At 30.0% G+C, this 23353-nt stretch overlaps 1 protein-coding gene across 3 annotated transcripts in view; it reads right to left on the minus strand.

Moving 5' to 3' along the window:
* Rgk3 (Rad, Gem/Kir family member 3) overlaps positions 1–23353 on the minus strand; it is a 257419-nt gene that overhangs the window by 39847 nt on the left and 194219 nt on the right. For all 3 annotated transcript variants that reach the window (XM_075311150.1, XM_075311149.1, XM_075311151.1), the window contains one exon: positions 6192–6449. In XM_075311150.1, coding sequence (XP_075167265.1) covers positions 6192–6449 — 258 coding nt within the window. The remainder of the gene's footprint in view (positions 1–6191; positions 6450–23353) is intronic.

The raw sequence follows: 23353 nt of genomic DNA on the forward strand, positions 1-23353 counted from the left end.
ATTTATCTTTTGAGTTGCTGTAAAAAATACAAATAGGGATCACATGTCAAAAATGTAAAGCTTTACGAAGAGTCCTCAGTTTACAGATTGATTTGATCCCCTTGTCAAATACGAATTGTGCTAGTTCTATCAAAAATGAATTGTATCAAACATGATAGATTTATACTGTTTAGTAGATTGGTAGAATTTTTGATGTTTTAGTAGATTTTCAATTTTTTTTAAAGAACTAAAATGTTGACCTAACATAGAAATCCGTTAGAAACACAATTTGGAAAAATCATTTATAGAAATAAAATTTTGTCTAAATCTTCTATAGAAATAAAATTTTGACAAAATCTTCTATAGAAAAAAAAATTTTGTCAAAATCTTCTATAGAAAAATTTTTTTTTTTCAAAATTTTCTATAGAAATAAAAGTTGGACCAAATTATCTATAGAAATAAAATTTTGAAAAAAACTTTCTGTATAAATAAGATTTTGGCAAAATTTTCTAAGGAAATAAAATTTTGACAGAAAAAAAAAATTGGAAAAAATTTTCTATAGAAATAAATTTTGTTGTTTTTTTGATTCCAGCTTAAAAGCATGCATTGACTAAACTACAAGTGTAGCTTAACCAACAGAGGAAAAGAATGTTTTAAGCTGGAATAAAAAACAACAACAATTATTAAAGAAAAAAAACCAACAATAACAAAACAAAACGAATGAGAAAAAGAGGAAGCACGCTCAAAATAAACCCAGCCAACGGCACTCAAATCGATGATTTGACGGTGGCAAAGGAAAAGAGATATATTTGTACTAATTTATTTCGGCATAAGCCGGCTATCATGTAAAACGTTTTTTTTCCGAAGGTTCAAGTGTGGTTTACTTTTGAGTTTAGTGAACTGCCTGAATTTATTATGATAATTGATAGTTATGCTGCAAGTATAGGATGCTGATAGGAATGTGGTAATTCCGAAACGTGCGTCCATCCAACCATATTGCAGTATATAGGGCTTTGCCCAAATAAATTAGACAAACATTCTTTTCCTCTGTTGGTTAAGCTACACTTGTAGTTTGGTCAATGCATGGTTTTAAGCTGGAATCGAAAAAAAAACAACAACAATGATTAAAGAAAAAAACCAACAATAACAAAACAAAATTGAATTTGGACACAATTTTCTATAGAAATAAAATTTTGACAAAATTTTCTATAGAAATAAAACTTTGACAAAATTTTCTTTAGAAATAAAATTTTGTCAAAATTTTCTATAGAAATTAAATTTTTACAAAATTTTCTATAGAAATAAAATTCTGACAAAATTTTCTATAGAAATAAAATGTTTAAATAACTTTCTATATAAATAAGATTTTGACAAAATTTTCTATAGAAATAAAACTGTGACAAAATTTTCTATAGAAATAATTTTTTTAAATAACTTTCTATATAAAAAAGATGTTGACAAAATTTTCTATAGAAATAAAATTTTGACCAAATTTTTGTATAGAAATAAAATGTTGACAACATTTTTCTATAGATACAAAATTTTGTCAAAATTTTCTATAGAGATAAAATTTTGACAAAATTTTCTATAGAAATAATATGTTGACAAAATATTCTAGAGAAACAAAAAAAATGACCAACCTTTGTAAAGAAATAAAATTTTGACAAAATTTTCTATAGAATTAAAATTTTGACAAAATTTTCTATAGAAATGACATTTTGACAAAATTTTCTATAGAAATAAAATTTTGACAAAATTTTCTATAGGAATAAAATTTTGACAAAATTTCCTATAGAAATAAAATTTTTAAAAAATTTTCTATAGAAATAAAATTTTGACAAAATTTTCTATAGAAATAAAATTTTGACAAAATTATCTAAAAAAATAAAATTTTGACAAAATTTTCTAAAGAAATAAAATTTTGTTTTTTTTGTTATTGTTGGCTTCTCTTCAATCGTTATTGTTGTTGTTTTTTATTTTTGATCTCAGCTTAAAGCCATGCATTGACTAAACTACAAGTGTAGCTTAACTAACAGAGGAAAAGTATGCTTGTCAAATTTATTTGGGCAAAGCCCTATAGACTGCAAGATGGTTGGATGTACAGCTGTTTCGGAATTACCACATTCCTCATCAGCATCCTCTACTTGCAGCAAAACTATCAACCAATTATCAGAATAAATTCGGGTAATTCACTCGACCCAACGTGAACTACACTTGAACCTCCCGAAAAAGGGTTTGATAGTCGGCTATTGCCTAAACAAATTTGCCAGCATATCTGAATTACCCGAATTTATTCTGATAATTGGTTGATAGTTTTGCTGCAAGTAGAGGATGCTGATGAGGAATGTGGTAATTCCGAAACAGCTGTACATCCAACCATCTTGCAGTCTATAGGGCTTTGCCCAAATAAATTTGACAAGCATACTTTTCCTCTGTTGGTTAAGCTACACTTGTAGTTTAGTCAATGCATGGCTTTAAGCTGAGATCAAAAAAAAAAAAAAAAAAATAAAATTTTGACAAAATTTTCTATAGAAATTAAATTTTTTACAAAATTTTCTATAGAAATAAAATTTTGACAAAATGTTCTATAGAAATAAAGTTTTGTCAAAATTTTCTATAGAAATAAAATTTCGACAAAATATTCTATAGAAATAAAATTTTGTCAAAATTTTCTATAGAAATAAAATGTTGACAAAATTTTCTATAGAAATAACATTTTGACAAAATTTTCTATAGAATAAAATTTTGACAAAATTATCTAAAGAAATAAAATTTTGACAAAATTTTCTATAGAAATAAAACTTTGACAAAATTTTCTATAGAATTAAAATTTTGACAAAATTCGACAAAATTTGTAATAGAAATAAAATTTTGACAAAATTGTCTTCTATAGAAAAAAATTATTGTCAAAATCTTCTATAGAAATAAAATTTTGTCAAAATTTTCTATAGAAATAAAAGTTGGACAAAATGTTCTATAGAAATAAAAGTTGGACAAAATTTTCTATAGAAATAAAATTTTGAAAAAAACTTTCTATACAAATAAGATTTTCTAAGGAAATAAAATTTTGACAGAAAAAATATTGGAAAAAATTTTCTATAGAAATACATTTTGACAAAATATTCTTTAGGGATGAAATTTTGATAAAATTTTATAATTCTATAGAAATAAAATTTTGAAAAAACTTTCTATACAAATAAGATTTTCTAAGGAAATAAAATTTTGACAGAAAAAATATTGGAAAAAAATTTCTATAGAAATAAATTTTGACAAAATATTCTTTAGGGATGAAATTTTGACAAAATTTCCTGAAGAAATAAAATTTTGATAAAAAAAAATTGGACAAAATTTTCTATATAGACAAAATTTTAAAAAAATCTCTATAGAAATAAATTTGTATCAAAATTTTCTATTGAAATACAATTTTGACAAAATTTTCTATAGAAATAAAATTTAAAAAAAAAAAAAATTCTCTATAGAAATAAAATTTTGTTAAAATTTTCTAAAGAAATAAAATGTTGACAAAATTTTCTATAGAAATAAAATTTTGACAACATTTTCTATATTTTCTATATATACAATTTTGAACAAATTTTACTGTGGACTATATAATTTTTCTATAGAGATAAAATTTTGACAAATTTTCTATACAGATAAAATTTTGACAAAATATTCTATAGAAATAAAATTTTGACAAAATTTTCTATAGAGATAAAATTTGGACAAAATTTTCTATAAAAGTAAAATTTTGACAAAATTTTCGATAGAAAAAAATTTTGACAAAATTTTTTATAGAAAAAAATTTTTGGCAAAATTTTCTAAAGATATAAAATTTTCTATAGAGATAAAATTTTCTATAGAGATTAAATATTGGCAAAAGTTTCCACAGAGGTAAAGTTTTGAGAAAATTTTGTTTAGAGATAAAATTTTGAGAAAATTTTCTATAGAAATAACAATTTTGACAATATTTTCTATAGAGATAAAATTTTGACAAAACTTTCTGTAGAGATTATATTTTCTATAAAAAACAAATTGCAGAAAATTCAAATTCGATTAATCGACTTTTGATATTTGTGAAAAACCACTCAAAGCGACTAATCGACTTTGATTTTACTGTGGACTATATAATTTAAGTGAGCCTGACATATCGGACCGCTACTATACCTAACTTATCCGAACTATAAAAATTAAATTTTGTCCAAATTTCCTATATACAATACAATTTTGCCTACATTTTCTACAAAAATAAAATTTTGTCAACATTTTTTATAGAAATTAAGTTTTGACAACATTTTCTATAGAAATAAAATTGTGACAAAATTTTGTATAGAAATATAGTTTTGACAAAATTTTCTATAGAAATAAAATTGTGACAAAATTTTCGATAGAAATAAAATTTTGACAAAATTTGCAATAGAAATGAAATTTTGAACAAATTTTACGGTGGACTATATTATTTTAGGTGAGCCTGACATATCGGACCGCCACTATACCTATCCTAACCCAACGATAAATATTAAAATTTGTCAAAATTTCTTATATAATATTTCTTATATAATATACAAATTTTGCTTACATTTTCTATAGAAATAACATTTTTGCAAAATTTTCGATAGAAATAAAATTTTCGCAAAATTTTCTTTAGAAATAAAGCTTTGACAAAATTTTGTATAGAAATAAAATTGTGACAAAATTTTCGATAGAAATAAAATTTTGACAAAATTTCCAATAGAAATAAAAGTTTGACAACATTTTCTATAGGAATAAAATTTTGACAAAATTTCCAATAGAAATAAAATTTTGAACAAATTTTACCTTGGACTATATTATTTTAGGTGAGCCTGACATATCGGACGGCCACTATACCTATCCTAAACCAACTATAAATATTAAAATTTGTCCAAATTTCTTATATACAATACAATTTTGCCAAAATTTTCTTTTGAAATAAAATTTTGCTTAAATTTTCCATAGAAATAAAATGTTTGCAAAATTTTCTATTGAAATAAAATTTTGCGAAAATTTTCTATAGAAATACAACTTTGACAAAAGTTTATATAAAAATACAATTTTGACAAAATCTTCTATAGTAATAAGATTTTGACAAAATTTTTTATAGAAATAAAATTTTGACAAAATTTTCTATAGAAATAAAATTTTGACAAAATTTTCTATAGAAATAAAATTTTGATAAAATAATCTACAGAAATAAAATTTTGACAAAATTTTCTACAGAAATAAAATTTTGACAAAATTTTCTATAGAAATAAAATTTTTGGCAAAATTTGATAAAATATTCTACGGAAATAACATTTCGATAAAATTATCTACAGAAATAAAATTTTGACAAAATATTCTATAGAAACAAAATTTTAAGATTTTTTAAATTTGGTAAAATTATCCTCAAATTTTTGTAGATTATTTTTGGCACGAGTGGCAACCGTAACTATGACTGAACGTTCGGATTTCGGCTATAAAAAATTAAGTTCATTGCCATTGATTAGAGTTCATTATATTAATTTTGACATGTTTATATGGTTTTCTCTAAAATATTTCAATAGTCCCAGAGCTAAAAACCAAGTACTAAACATAACAGGAACTTTTCTAATCCTTTTATCATACTCTCGATTGTCTGAAATGTGTTTACAACAGTCAGAAGTTACTTTGTTTAATTTAAGCTAACCTCTAGCACCCATGGTTTTTGAGATGACCTCAATTAATTGAGGAGGTGTCTATGGAAGACCAACTAAGGCAAACAAATGGCTAAACCAGAAGTCAACAAGTATTACGATCTAAATTAAAATTCTCCTGAGTTTGCCGACCAACTAACCTACATAAGGATGAGAAACTTTCAAATCATAGAATTATGCAAATTTTCAGGTATTTCACTGTGGGGCGGGAGGGGGGAAATTTTCCCAAACCCAAAATGCTTGAAAGCCTTTTGTGCAACCATCATAGTCTATCATTCCAAAGGCACAGAAGGATACAATGTAATGAACATTCATTTTTCAACCTTAATGCGTTGACAAGAAGAGGAATAAGAATTATGTACACCTTCATCATCGTCTACAAAGACTTCACTCATCATTATCAACCTTTGCTTTGAGAGGAATATTCTACCCTCCCCCCATTTGATCCACTTTCCCGGCCTGCTCACCATTAATGACCCTTATAGCATAGTTCTGTTTGTTTATATTTATTTTCCACTTTACCTGGTCCATCGTATGCATTAATACAGTCTGAAGTGCGAAATTGTGAAACTAATGACTGTTTTCCCGAACCCGCTGCTCCCAGCATCTCAACATGAAAAACTTCAACCTGGTGATGGGCGTTACCACCCTCCTGCATATTCATATCCATGTCCGTGCAACCGGCTAAAGCACCAATGCGTGGATGTATGGGACTGACTGGAGCCAAACTATTGCTGCGTGAACGGCGTCGACGAAATGAGTCACCACGATTGATGATACCTGGTAGAGAAAGAGAGGAATAGAAAACAAATTAATAGCCAACCAACAAAGGTGATAGAAAAATTATTGCCATAGATAATGTTCTCCAGTTCTTCAACTAGACTGCAATACCATAAAAGCCAAGCAATGGAATACCATTGCATGATGATGATGAACTCTGGAACACGAGGAAAAAAACACCGATCAATACTTAAGACCAACTAATGTGGCCCATAATCATAACGAAACAATTTGCTCCTTAGTCCTTAGTGTTAGTTATCTATTGTAGAGGCGGAAAAATTGACTTTTATTGCTCCATCATTGATGGTCTTGGAAAAGTTAAATATCCAAGGCAATTGGCTAACACCAGCCAATGATAGTTCGCAATCATGAGATGTTGCTGACTAGATTGCGTTTTCTTCTGCAATTCTTCTTCGATCCATGTCTATGGAGCAGGAAATTATTCTTAATAGTATTATGCAAATTGAATTTATTTTCTAGTGGAATATTCATGTTGGGATTAAATAAAATTCTTGAAATTAAAAAAATTGTATTCTCTGATATATTAAAGAGTTGAATATCTAGAAAAAAAATTTAATTTTTATTCCGGCTCAAAGCCTATATCCCATACCATGGATTTTAATCTTTGGGATAGGATAAAGACAATTTTCAGTAATTAAAAAAAATCAAAGAATAGAGAAAAAAGTATATGCAGCTCTAAGTCCTGCCGGGCTGTGGGAACAGTTACCGATGGCAAGGCACATTAAACCTTCCTAACATTGTCTTCTAAATTGTATGTTAGTCCATATGGAGTCTATGTTTGATGAAAAAGGCAAAAACAAGTATATACGGCCGTAAGTTCGGCCAGGCCGAAGCTTATGTACCCTCCACCATGGATTGCGTAGAAACTTCTTCTGAACACTGCCATCCACAATCGAATTACTTGGGTTGCGATAACACTTACCGATGGAAAGGCATCTTAAAACCTCCTAACACCGTCCTTAAATTGTAAGTAACAGGTTGGCTGATAAGTCCCCGGTCTGACACATAGATGGCGTCGCTAGCATTAAATTCATATTATTTTTATATAGTACCAATCTTCAAATGATTCGTGTCAAAAAAAAAAAAAACAAGTATATACAGCCGTAAGTTCGGCCAGGTCGAAGCTTATGTACCCTCCACCATGGATTGCGTAGAAACTTCTACTGAAGACTGTCATCCACAATCGAATTACTTGGGTTGGGGTAACACTTGCCGATGGCAAGGTATCTTATAACTTCCTAACACCGTCTTCTAAATTACAAGGTAGTCCATACGTAGTATATATTAAACTAAAAAAGGCCGATTAAATACGTATATAATTAAGTCTAAAGTTTCTATGGAAATAAAATTTTGACAACATTTTCTATAGAAGTAAAATTTGGACAAAATTTTCAATAGAAATAAAATTTGGAAAAAAATTGTCTATAGAAATAAAATTTTTACAAAATTTCTATGGAAATAAAATTTTTACAAAATTTTCTATAGAAATAAAATTTTGACAAAATTTTCTATAGAAATAACATTTTGACAATGTTTTCCATAAAAATAAAATTTTGGTAGATTATTTTTGGCTCGAGTGGCAACCATGAATATGAACCGATATGGACCAATTTTTGTGTGATTGGGGATCGGCTATATATAACTATAGACCGATATGGCCCAATTTTGGAATGGATATTAGCGGCCTTATACTAACACCACGTTGCAAATTTCAACCGGATCGGATGAATTTTGCTCCTCCAAGAGGCTCCGGAGATCAAATCTGGGGAACGGTTTATATGGGGACTATATATAATTATGGACCGATATGGACCAATTCTTGCGTGTTTGTTAGAGACGACATTCTAACACCATGTTCAAAATTTCAACCGGATCGGATGAATTTTGCTCCTCCAAGAGGCTCCGGAGGACAAATCTGGGAATCGATTTATATGGGGGCTATATATAATTATGGACCGATATGGACCAATTTTTGCATGGTCATTAGAGAACATATACCAACACCATGTACCAAATTTCAGCCGGATCGGATGCAATTTTCGTTTCTTAGAGGCTCCGCAAGCCTAACCGGGGGATCGGTTTATATGGGGGCTATATATAATTATGGACCGATGTGGACCAATTTTTGCACGGTTGTTAGAGAACATATACCAATACCATGTACCAAATTTCAGCCGGATCGGATGCAATTTGCTTCTCTTAGAGGCTCCGCAAACCAAATCGGGGGATCGGTTTATATGGGGGCTATATATAATTATGGACCGATGTGGACCAATTTTTGCATGGTCATTAGAGAACATATACCAACACCATGTACTAAATTTCAGCCGTATCGGATGAAATTTGCTTCTCTTAGAGCGATCGCAAGCCAAATTTGGGGGTCCGTTTATATGGGGGCTATACGTAAAAGTGGACCGATATTGACCAATTTTTGCATGGTTGTTAGAGACCATATACTAACACCATGTACCAAATTTAAGCCGGATCGGATGAAATTTGCTTCTCGTAGAGCGATCGCAAGCCAAATTTGGGGGTCCGTTTATATGGGGGCTATACGTAAAAGTGGACCGATATGGACCAATTTTTGCATGGTTGTTAGAGACCATATACTAACACCATGTACCAAATTTAAGCTGGATCGGATGAAATTTGCTTCTCTTAGAGGGTCTGCAAGCCAAATTTGGGGGTCCGTTTATATGGGGGCTATACGTAAAAGTGGACCGATATGGCCCATTTGCAATACCATTCGACCTACATCAATAACAACTACTTGTGCCAAGTTTCAAGTCTGTAGCTTGTTTCGTTCGGAAGTTAGCGTGATTTCAACAGACGGACGGACGGACGGACATGCTCAGATCGACTCAGAATTTCACCACGACCCGGAGTATATATACTTTATGGGGTCTTAGAGCAATATTTCGATGTGTTACAAACGGAATGACAAAGTTAATATACCCCCATCCTATGGTGGAGGGTATAAAAATGAAAAAAAGGAATTTCGTGTTTTGATAAAATTCTGTTTTCTGAAGGGAAAAACTACGATGGAAGCAAACACTTGGCTTGATAATGAGTTTCCGGACTCCAGGGAAATCAACAATAATTGATTGGTATGTAAAATTCAAGCGTGGTGAAATGAGCACGGAGGACGGTGAACGCAGTGGAAGCCCGAAAGGGGTGGCTACAAACGAAAACATCAAAAAAAATCCACAAAATGATTTTGAATGACCGTAAAATGAAGTTGATCGAAATAGCAGAGGCCTTAAAGATATCAAAGGAACGTGTTGGTCATATCATTCATCAATATTTGGATATGCGGAAGCTCTGTGCATAATGGGTACCGCGCGAGCTCACATTTGACCAAAAACAACAACGTGTTGATGATTCTGAGCGGTGTTTGCAGCTGTTAACTCGTAATACACCCGAGTTTTTCCGTCGATATGTGACAATGGATGAAACATGGCTCCATCACTACACTCCTGAGTCTAGTCGACAGTCGGCTGAGTGGACAGCGACCGGTGAGCCGTCTCCGAAGCGTGGAAAGACTCAAAAGTCTGCTGGCAAAGTAATGGCCTCTGTTTTTTTGGGATGCGCATGGAATAATTTGTATCGATTATCTTGAGAAAGGGAAAAACCATCAACAGTGACTATTATATGGCGTTATTGGAGCATTTGAAGGTCGAAATCGCGGCAAAACGGCCTCATATGAAGAAGAAAAAGTGTTGTTCCACCAAGACAACGCACCGTGCCACAAGTCATTGGGAACGATGGCAAAAATTCATAAATTGGGCTTCGAATTGCTTCCCCACCCACCGTATTCTCCAGATCTGGCCCCCAACGACTTTTTCTTGTTCTCAGACCTCAAAAGGATGCTCGCAGGGAAAAAATTTGGCTGCAATGAAGAGGTGATCGCCGTAACTGAGGCCTATTTTGAGGCAAAACCGAAGGAGTACTACCAAAATGGTATCATAAAATTGGAAGGTCGTTACAGTCGTTGTCTCGCTCTTGAAGGGAACTATGTTGAATAATAAAAACGAATTTTGACAACAAAATGTGTTTTTCTTTGTTAGACCGGGGACTTATCAGCCAACCTGTTATATTAAATTAACAAAATTTTCTATTGAAATAAAGTTTTAACAAAATTTTCTACAGAAATAAAATTTTGACAAAATTTTCTATAGAAATAAAATTTTGACAAAATTTTGTATAGAAATAAATTCTAACAAAATTTTATATAGAAATGAAATCTTAGCAAAATTTTCTATAGAAATAAAGTTTTGACAACATTTTCTATAGAAATAAAATTTTGACAAAATTTTCTATAACAAGTATATACAGCAGTAAATTCGGCCGGGCCGAATTTTAAATACCCACCACCATGAATCAAATATGATAGTTTTCTTTGAAAACTCTTTGTCGTAGTGGGTACCATTTGCTACTCACGTATTTGTGATCTTAAAATACCTCCAGAATTTCAAACATAGAAAACATAGTCTCTAGACGCCCAAGAAGTAAAATTCGAGAGATCAGTCTATATGGGGGTTATACCAAAAAATGGGCCGATATACCTAAATTTCGGCTCACTTATTTGTGGTCTGAAAATACCTCTAGATTTCAAATTTCAGGCAAATCGGGTAATAAATACAGTTTATAGAAACTCAAGAAATTCAGACAAAGCGGATGGTAAATATAGTTTCTAGAAGCCCAAGAAGCAAAATCGGGAGATCGGTCCAGAAGCCCAAGAAGCAAAATCGGGAGATCAGTCTCTATGGGGGCTATATCAAAACATGGACCGATGAGCACCATTTTCGGTACACCTTTTTATGGTCCTCAAATACCTCTAGATTTCCAATTTCAGGCAAATCGGATGGTAAATATAGTTTCTAGAAGCCCTAGAAGCAAAATCGGGATATCGGTCTATATGGAGGCTATACCAAATCATGGACCGATGGGCACCATTTTCGGCACACCTTTTTATGGTCCTCAAATACCTTTATATTTCCAATTTCAGGAAAATTGGATAAAAACTACGGTTTTTATAGGCCCAAGACTCCAAATCGGAAGGTTGGTTTATATAGGGGCTATATCAAAACATGGACCGATACGGACCATTTTCGACTCACCTCTTTACGGTACCAAAATACCTCTAGATTTTCAATTTCATACAAATCGGATAGAAAATACTGTTTCTGGACGCGCAAGTGCAAAATCGGGAGATCGGTCTATATGGGGGCTATACCAAAACATGGACCGATACGGACCATTTTCGACACACCTCCTAATGATCCTAAAATACCTCTAGATTTTCAATTTGAGGTAAATCGGATGGTAAATATAGTTTCTAGACGCCCACGAAGCAAAATCGGGAGATCGGTCTATATGGGGGCTATACCAAACCATGGACCGATAAGGACCATTTTCGACACACCTCTTTATGGTCCCAAAATACCTGTAGATTTCCAATTTGAGGTAAATCGGATGGTAAATATAGTTTCTAGACGCCCAAGAAGCAAAATCCGGAGATCGGTCTATATGGGGGCTATACCAAAACATGGACCGATAAGGACCATTTTCGACACACCTCTTTATGGTCCCAAAATACCTCTAGATTTCCAATTTGAGGTAAATCGGATGGTAAATATAGTTTCTAGACGCCCAAGAAGCAAAATCGGGAGATCGGTCTATATGGGGGCTATATCAAAACATGGACCGATACGGACCATTTTCGACACACCTCCTTATGGTCCTAAAATACCTCTAGATTTTCAATTTCAGACAAATCGGATAGAAAATACTGTTTCTAGACGCCTAAGAAGCAAAATCGGGAGATCGGTCTATATGGGGGCTATACCAAAACATGGACCGATACAGACCATTTTCGACACACCTCTTTATGGTCCAAACATACCTCTGGATTTCCAATTTCAGGCAAATCTGATAAAAACTACGGTTTTTATAGGCCCAAGACCCCAAATCGGGAGGTCGGTTTATATGGGGACTATATCAAAACTTGGACCGATATAGCCCATCTTCGAACTTGACCTGCCTGCGAACAAAAAACTAATCTGTGCCAAATTTGGGGACGATAGCGCCATTATTGAAGGCTGTAGAGTGATTACAACAGACAGACAGACGGACAGACGGACATGCTTATATCGTCTTAGAATTTCTCCCTGATAAAGAATATATATATACTTTATATAGTCGGAAATCGATATTTCGATGTGTTACAAACGGAATGACAAACTTATTATACCCCCGTCACCATTTTATGGTGGTGGGTATAAAAATAAAATTTTGACAAAATCTTCTATAGAAATAAAATTTTGGTAGATTATTTTTGGCTCGAGGGCCAACCATGATTATGAACCGAGATGGACCAATTTTTGTGTGATTGGGGATCGCCTATATATAACTATAGACCGATATGGACCAATTTTGGAATGGTTGTTAGCGGCCATATACTAACACCACGTTCCAAATTTGAACCGGATCGGATGATTTTTGCTCCTCCGAGAGGCTCCGGAGGTCGAATCTGGAGAACGGTTTATATGGGGGCTATATATAACTATGGACCGATATGGACCAATTCTGGCACGATTGTTAGAGACCATATAATAACACCATGTACCAAATATCAACCGGATCGGATGAATTTTGCTCCTCCAAGAGGATCCGGAGGTCGAATCTGGAAAACGGTTTATATGGGGGCTATATACAATTATGGACCGATATGGACTAATTTTTGCATGGTTGTTAGAGACCATATACCAACACCATGTACCAAATTTCAGATATATACTTCTCTTAGAGGTTCCGCAAGCCAAATTTGAGGGTCCGTTTACATGGGGGCTATACGTAAAAGTGTACCGATATGGCCCATTTGCAATACCATCCGACCTACATCAATAACAACTACTTGTGCCAAGTTTCAAGTCGATGGCTTGTTTCGTTGGGAAGTTAGCTTGATTTCAACAGACGGGCGGACGGACGGATATGCTCAGATCGACTCAGTATGTCACCACGACCCAGAATATATATACTTTATACGGTCTTAGAGCAATATTTCGATGTGTTACAAACGGAATGACAAAGTTAATAGACCCCCCATCCTATGGTGGAGGGTATAAAAAAATACTTCTTTAGTTCTTGATCACATTCTATATAATTACAAGTTTTCACATGGTAATTAGAGGGTCAAATTTCAACCGGATCAGATGAAATTTGTTTTTCCATGAGGCTTCCAACCATCAGCCGTTTACGGCGGCCCACACCATTACCACCGGCAGCGCTTGAGTTCTGGTGGCCATTCGAAGGGGCAAATTTTCAGCTGACCTCTTTGTAAAGTAAACCCAACCATTTGGTTTGTTCGCAAACTGCTCAATTTGGAATGGCCTTTCTTCGAAAAATAAAAAAACAATTCGTTAACAGGCCAATTACGTCCAAGCGAAACAATCCCTGGGCTCTTTCCTGTCTAACTTTTTTTGCATAACGGGGAGCTCTTGTACTTTTTGGAACTTCAATGGCTTTAGTCCAAGCTATTTTTTTTTTAAAGATGAGTTGCATCGCGAGTGCCACACTGGAAGAAAACTACCCATTTCTTCCACTGCGGCATGGATTTCGATCAAATCTAGGCTTCAAGTTTCGGAACATTTCTGGCGTTGTTACCGTTTATTTTTTTCACTTTTTGGACGCAATACACAGTTGGCAGAAATCTACCAAACATGGTAGATTTTTTACTGTTTGGTAGATTTCTAGATTTTGCAAAACGTTCCGCTCCAACAAAGAGGTACTTCAATTATCCATAAAAACAAAATTTCGACAAAATTTTCTATAGAAATAAAATTTTGACAAAATTTTCTATAGAAATAAAATGTTGGCAAAATTTTCTATAGAAATAAAATTTTGACAAAATTTTCTATAGAAATAAAATTTTGACAAAATTTTCTATAGAAATAAAATTTTGACAAAATTTTCTAAAGAAAAAAAATTTTTACAAAATTCTGTCCCTTTGCTATTTTAATAAACTTTTCTGCTGTGTCTACTAACAACTTTCTTTGAGTGTAATAAATATTTTATGTAGCAACGTCATATAATTTCAAGCCAAATGTGAAGCTGTAAAGCCTATCTCTAGTGAAATAAAAAGCCTTCCTTAATTGTTTTAATTAACTCCAAGTTGCCATTGTTTTTTACCTCAAATTAAAAAAAATCCAATTTAATTATCCAAGAAAAATAACACTTCATTGACCACATCAGACAATTGGTTCCTTGAAGTTTTCCTACTTCGTTAATTGTGCTGTCGTGGTTTTCTTGTGAGTGAAACTTAAAATTTCATGACAAAGTTTTTCTTTGCTGCAAAAACACAAATTGACAATAGAAATCAATTTGAAAGAAATTGTCGACAGTTTGTTGCAAGTTAATGCTATTAGGAGTATAAAACTTTTTCTCATCAAACCCAGTTCTCCCACCACTCTCCTACTCTCTCATACTCGTTGTTTAACATGTCGCTGTACAAATAAAGTTTTAATGAACAACAACTACATGTTGCACGCACTCATACATCACACTAATACATATACACACAGATTCAATATAGGTAGTAAAACTTTCTCACAAAACAAGCTGCTGATCTATCTCCCCCATAAATATAAAACCTAATTAATTTAATTCTTTAGAAAAATTGTAACCAAAATTTTTAAATGGCAAAATGGTGGGGAGGACAGCATGTAATAGATGCCTAATATTAAAATGTAATTTGTTTCGTAGGCTTTTTAAATTATAGTGTCAACCTTCGACGGGAATAGAAGGTAACGAATGAATTGTTTGTGGGTTTTGTCTTTATTACTTCAAATTATGCCTGAAGTAAGGAGTAGCATATTGTTTTTGAACATTCTCTACTAACATACAGCAGTAACAGATGGCATTTTCATGGGAAGTAGTGAGGCAGAAAGTTTATGTCTGCTTTACATTTTTATGTGAGGTGGAATTTTATATTAAATTAAATTCGATTAAACTACTACATGTGAGCCTGAGGAGAAAGGCTCATTGGATGCCATTTAGGGCAAGAATGTTCCATTTTACCACGACAATGCGCAGGAATATCAGCTGCTATTCACTCGCCAAACACAAATATCAATGTATCGTTGCAGTTATTAAAAAGTCGTAACAACATTAGCACTAGCAACAGTAGGAACGATCCCAATGAACCTCTAGGCAGGGAAAGAAACTATAAAGTCCGGTGAGCCCACTATATTACACCCTGCACCAGTTTGTATGAGAAAATGGGAAATATTTAAATCTAAAGTCATTTTTATGCATACACACAGACGGACGGATAGCGGCCATGACTAGATCGACTCAGGTGAACGGTTGCCACAGTTAGTAGAATTCTACCAAACATGGTAGATTTTTTAATGCTTGGAAGATTGGTAGAATTCTTGATGTTTTGGTAGATTTTGACAAAATTCTGACAAAATTTTCTATAGAATAATATTTTAACAAAATTTTCTATAGAAATAAAATTTTGACCAAATTTTCCATAGAAATAAAATTTTGACAACATTTTCTATAGATATAAACTCCTGACAAAATTTTCTAAAGAAATAAATTTTTTACAAAATTTTCCTGAGAAAACAAATTTTGACAAAATTTTCTATAGAAATAAAATTTTGACAAAATTTTCTATAGAAATAAAATTTTGTCAAAATTTTCTATAGATATAAACTTTTGACAAAATTTTCTTTAGAAATAAAATTGTGAAAAAATTTTCTATAGAAATAAAATTTTTACAAAATTTTCTATAGAAATAAAATTCTGACAAAATTTTCTATAGAAACAAAATTTTGACAACATTTTTTATATAAATAAAATTTTGACTAAATTTTCTATAGAATTTTCGATATAAATAAAGTTTTTATAGAAATACAATAAAGACATAATTTTCTATAGAAATAAAATTCTGACAAAATTTTCTGTAGAAATAAAGTTTTGACAAAATTTTCTATAAAAGTAAAATTTTGACAACATTTTCTAAAGAAATAAATTTTTTTACAAAAATTTCCTGAAAAAAAATTTTCTATAGAAATATAATTTTGACAACATTTTCTATATAAATAAAATTTTGACTGAATTTTCTATAGAATTTTCGATATAAATAAAAATTTTATAGAAATACAATTTAGACAAAATTTTCTATAGAAATACAATTTTGACAAAATTTTCGATAGCAATTAAGTTTTTATAGAAATAAAAGTTAGACAAAATTTTCGATAGAAATCAAATTCTGACAAAATTTTCTATAGAAATAAAATTTTGTCAAAATTTTCTATAGATATAAACTTTTGTCAAAATTTTCGATAGAAATATAATGTTGACAACATTTTCTATATAGATAAAATTTTGACTAAATTTTCTATAGAATTTTCGATATAAATAAAGTTTCTATAGAAATACAATTTAGACAAAATTTTCTATAGAAATAAAATTTTGACAAAATTTTCTATAAAAATAAAATTTTGTTAAAATTTTCTATAGATATAAACTTTTGTCAAAATGTTCTATAGATATAAACGTTTGACAACATTTTCTATAGAAATAAAATTTTGACAAAATTGGTATCAAAAACCAACAGCAACTGGACACTAATAAATTATAATTCAAAACACAATAAAAGTATAATCCATATGACAGCAATCAATTTTATAGATCGAATCTTAAGGATAAGTGATGCAGAATTCCACAAGGAGAATGAAATAACGATAAGACAAATATTGACCACAAACGATTTTCCAAATAGAATAATAAACAGACTAATAAATCGCGTTAAAAATAAAACACTTGACGAAAACATTAAAACTAAGACGATTGAAGAGCCGGACTATATAAGGATAAGTCATACAAACCCATGACTTACGTTGAAGGATTCTCAGAGCGTTTTTTTCAAATCGGACGTATATAACAAGGACAAGATTCAAATTGCTTCACGCACATCGAGAACAGCAAAGGAATTATTCAGCAACACAAAGTCAAAAATAAAGAATGAGGACAGGAGTAATATAGTGTACAAAATTAAATGTAATGGAGACAAGTCCAACATATGCCCAATGGCATATGTTGGCACTACAATGACCAAACTTAAGACAAGACTTTCGTCGCATAAATCAGACCTTAAAGCTGTAGACAAATCAGTAGAGCAAAAAACAGCACTTGCAGCTCACTGTGCAACAACAGGACACAAGCCCAACTTCACAGACGTCGAGATACTTGCTCAAGAGAATAATCATAGGCGTAGATACACTCTTGAGATGCTTAATATAATAGATCTCTCTCCTGACAAGAGAATGAATTTCAAAAAAGACACGGAAGAATGCGCGAGAATGTATCGACACATCATAAACAAGCATCGACACAAACGAAGCTTAGTGTACGGTGACTTGCAGAACGAACAGCATCACACGAACTCACGTTAGTTATTCTCAATATATTAATATATTTTCAATATCAATATATTTTCAATATATTATATTTATGTAGATACAAAATCCCAGAAGATGGTTAGTGGCACTAACCGAAATATTGGAAATAAATATTAAAACAAATCAATAATCGATTGTTTCTATGACCTCAAGCCGAACAAAATTAATAATCGAAATTTACTATAGAAATAAAATTTTTACAAAATTTTCGATAGAAATAAAGTTTTTATAGAAATAAAATTTTGACAAATGTTTCTATAAAAATAAAATTTTAACAAAATTTTCTATAAAAATAAAATTTTGTCTAAATTTTCTTTAGATATAAACTTTTGACAAAATTTTCTATAAAAATAGAATTTTGACAAATATTTTTATAAAAATAAAATTTTGCGAAAATTTTCTATAGATATAAGCTTTTGTCAAAATTTTCTATAGATATAAACTTTTGACAACATTTTCTATAAAAATAAAATTTTGAAAAAATTTTCTATAAAAATACAATTTTGTCAAAATTTTCTATAGATATAAACCTTGTCAAAATTTTCTATAGAAATAAAATTTTTACAAAATTTTCGATAGAAATAAAGTTTTTATAGAAATATAATTTTGACAAAATTTTCTATAGAAATAAAATTCTGAGAAGATTTTCTATAGAAATAAAATTTTGTCAAAATTTGCTATAGATATAAACTTTTGACAAAATTTTCTATAGAAATAATTTTTTTACCAAATTTTCCAGAGAAAACAAATCTTGACAAAATTTTCTATAGGAATATAATTTTGACAAAAGTTTCTAAAGAAATAAAATTTGACAAAATTTTCAATAGAAATAAAATGTTGGCAAAATTTTCTATAGAAATAAAATGTTGACAAAATTTTCTGTAGAAATAAAATTTTGACAACATTTTCTATGGAAATAAAAATTTGACAAAATTTTCTATGGAAATAAAAATTTAGCAATATTTTCTATCGAAATGAAATGTTGAGAAAATTTTTTATAGAAATGAAGACTTGACAAAATTTTCTGTAGAAATAAAATGTTGACAAAGTTTTCTATATATAACTAAAATGTTGACAAAATTTTCTATAGTAATAACATTTTGACAAAATTTTCTATAGAAGTAAAATTTTGACAAAATTTTCTATAGAAATAGAATTTTGACAAATTTTCTATAGAAATAAAATTCTGACAAAATCTTCTATAGATATAAAATTTTGTCAAAATTTTCTATAGAAATAAAATTTTTACAAAATTTTCGATAGAAATAAAATTTGTACAAAATTTTCGATAGAAATAAAGTTTTTATAGAAATAAAATTTTGACAAAATTTTCTATAGAAATCAAATTTTGATAAAATTTTCTATAGAAGTAAAATTTTGAGAAAATTTGCTATGGAAATAAAAATGTGACAACATTTTCTACAGAAATAAAACTCTGACAAAAAAATCCTCTATAGAAATAAAATTTTGACCAAATGTTCTATAGAAATAAAATTCTGATTAAATTTTCTATAGAAATAAAATTATGACAAACTTATCTATAGAAATAAAATTTCTATAGAAATACAAAATTTTTAAAAAATTTCTATAGAAATAAAATCTTGAGAAAATTTTTTTTAGAACTGAAATTTTGACAAAATTTTGTATAGAAATAAAATTTTGAAATGAAATTTTGACAAAATTTTCTATAGAAATAAAATTTTGATAAAATTTTCTATGGAAATAAAACTGTGACAAAATTTGCTATGGAAATAAAAATTTTACTAAATTTTTTATAGAAATAAAATTTTGACTAAATTTTTTATAAATTCAATATCTTTAAAAATTTCAATTTTCATGTTAGTTCATACTATCAAAGTCCTATTGTGATTAGGTTATCTCTTTTTTTTTGTAAAAGTAGTAATTAGCCCTTGTTGTTGCAGGCTAAAATCTTTAAAATTTAAAATTCTACACATTTACAATCCAAGGAATTCTTATGCAGACTTTTTAAAATGTGACAGACTTTTGGTAACATTTTCTTGAAATTTTGGTGGATTATTTTTGACACGAGTGGCAGCTGTGCTCAGGGGCCGGCCCTGAGCAATATGACTAAAGACACCCTGTGTCTATCTCGTTTCCTTTTGAGTGTTCACAAATATGCAATACTTTTCACAGTGTGTCGCAGGGTATACAAATTAAAAATTCGTTGTCGACTTTTTGTAATTCAATTTATTGGGTTTTGATTTTTGTTTGAAAATTAAGTCAACTAATTGACTTTAGGTCGAGTTTTTGGGAAGAAATCAGTTAACATAGCCTTAACGATAAAATCGTATATTCTGTAAATTGAAGGTGGAAAGACGAGAGATCAACATTGAAAATGTAATAAAAATGCGACTAATCGATTAATCGCCATTTTTGCTAGTAAAATCATTTAACACATTTTTAAGGATAAAATATACGATTGAAAAATCATATTTGTGATAAAAAGTCGAAATTTCGGTTTTTGAAAAAGTCGAGTACTGCAAAAAGGAAAAAAATTTATATCTCTCTCTGCTTTAGACAATATCAGATCATAATATCATTTTTTTGTTTATTGAAATCTAGATATCCTAGGTTTTCCATGCTTATGCAACTGTCATTATTCCACCTAGTGATAGTCCTTTGTTTTACAATGACCAGTAAATGATATGATTGCATGCTACGCTGTAATTCATATTAATTTCAGTTTTGTAGATTTCGTTGGAAATATAAATTCTGTTGATTTATGTGAATCTTACAGTTTATTAAAAAACACAAAAACAAAAACCATTTATTGCATTCTCCCCAAACCACAATGAGATTTTTGTTAAAACAGGGGTCAGGATGTTTGCCTTTTACCTTTTTGTAATCACTTTTCTTCAAGCTTGGCCATAACGATATTGAAGTTTAAGCAGCACGTACGCCAAGAGCACGTTTAAATGCCAAGGCAATGGTAGAATATTTTTCAAATGATATACTAGTTAGCAAAAGTAGATTTTCTACCAAGAACCATACCCAATTGAGGGTTTTTGGAAAATTTTAAGAAATAAATAAGAAATGGTTGTCTTAATTAATGTTTCAGAGTTTTTCTGTTATTTAATATTCAGGAAGATGATTTTAAAACCACAGTAATGTTTTGTTTCATTTTAAAATAAATATTCCTGGCATGCCGTTTCAACTTTTTCCTTTCATTGCAAATTTACAAATAAATTAGATTTTTAGATTACGTGATTTTTTGTTTTGTTTTTAAGTCTGTATTCATATGAAATTGCATGATAAACTTTAACAATTCACGGAACATTCCAAATGCATTTCAATGAAGCCACGAAACTTATTGGGCTAATAAATTTCAGTTTTCCCCCTGGCAACATGGTATCCTATATTATCTACATGTGATGAGTTTCAAAGGAAATTGTTTTTTTATAGCCTCCACCATATGATGGGGTGTATTCTAATATTGCCATTCCGTTTGTAACACATCGAAATATTGGTCTCAGACCTCATAAAGTATATATATTCTGAATTGTTATATTTCATGTTAGCCTGACATCGAAACAGGCAATTGACGTCCAAATGCATTATATCTAATTATACAATTATTTTTCGAGCTTTATGGACAGATATAGATTAAGGAACATGGTTAATAGAGCCATTGAAAAGAAAACGCCAGATACAAATCTATACACGCCTGGACTGTACATGTTTCGGTGCGGGCGAATTAACCTTTCCACAGCCTTTAGTATAGATCTGTCTGGGAGAGATAACTCAATTTTGGGCCCTTTATGCTAACTCCTTATGGAGAAAACATTTGGGAATTTACCTCTTGCAAATTGAATCATCTTTTCTCCCACTGTACATCATCTTTTCATATAACTTACAAGTCCCTTGATCTTATTTTTATTTCGTTTTGTTACATAGTAATGCAACAACACGAAATTTATTTTTGGAAAGCTAATTTGTTAGAATTCACCTAAGTGGTAAAATTTTGAATAGATCTAGCGATGTCCGTTCATCCATCCCTCTGGCACGCTAAATTCAGAAGGAGATGAAATAGACACATGGTGTCTTTGGCAATGTATGGTGTGTTTACCAGTCTGTCTGTCTATCTGTTTGTACGAAGTACACATAGCGTACTCTAGTACATGTAATGCTAAATGGTTGAGAAGACAACTGTTTCGGATTTCCACATCCTCACTTTCAATAATTAGACTATATTACTAAAGCGTCCTTCTAATTTTGTCAAAAGTTTATTGAAAATTTGTTAAAACTTTATTTCTATAAAAAACTTGCAAAATTTTGTTTCTAAACAAAATTTTCTCAATATTTTATTTTTATAGAAAATTTTGTAATAACTTTATTTCTACAGAAAATTTTGTCAAAATTTTATTTCTATAGAAGATATTGGCAAAATTTTATTCCTATAGAAAATTTTATTTCTTCAGAAAATTTTGTCTAAATTTTATTTCTATAGAAGATTTAGTCAATATTTTATTCCTATAGAAATTTTTGTAAAAATTTTATTTCTATAAAAAGTTTTGTCAAAATTTTATTTCTACAGACATTTTGTCAAAATGTAATTTCTATAGAAAATATTGTCAAAATTTTATTTCTATAGAAATTTTTGTCAAAATTCTAGTTATATATAGGAAATTTTGTCAAAATTTTATTTCTATAGAATTTTATTTCTATAGAAAATTTTGTCAAAATTTTAATTCTAAAGACAATTTTGTCAAAATTTTAGTTATATATAGGAAATTTTGTCACAATTTTATTTCTATAGAAAATTTTGCCAAATTTCATTTCTATAGAAAATATTGTAAAAATTTTAGTTATGTATAGGAAAATTTGTTAAAATTTTATTTCTATAGAAATTTTTGTCAAATTTTATTTCTAAAGAAATTTTTGTCAAAATTTCATTTCTATAGAATTTTTTGCCAAAATTTTATCTTTATAGAAAATTTTGTTAAAATTTTATTTATTTTTTTTTTCAATATTCTATCTCTTTAGAAAATTTAGGTAAAATTCTATTTCTATAGAAAATTTTGCCAAATTTTATTTTTATAGAAAATATTGCCAAAAGTTTATTTCTATAGAAAATAATGCCAACATTTTTTTCTAAAGAAAATTTTATCAACATTTTATTTTTATAGAATATTTTGTCATAACTTTATTTCTACAGAAAATTTTGTCAAAATGATTTTAAAACCACAGTAATGTTTTGTTTCATTTTAAAATAAATATTCCTGGCATGCCGTTTCAACTTTTTCCTTTCATTGCAAATTTACAAATAAATTAGATTTTTAGATTACGTGATTTTTTGTTTTGTTTTTAAGTCTGTATTCATATGAAATTGCATGATAAACTTTAACAATTCACGGAACATTCCAAATGCATTTCAATGAAGCCACGAAACTT

Source organism: Haematobia irritans, chromosome 5 (assembly GCF_050003625.1).
Source record: "Haematobia irritans isolate KBUSLIRL chromosome 5, ASM5000362v1, whole genome shotgun sequence".
NCBI lineage: Eukaryota > Metazoa > Arthropoda > Insecta > Diptera > Muscidae > Haematobia > Haematobia irritans.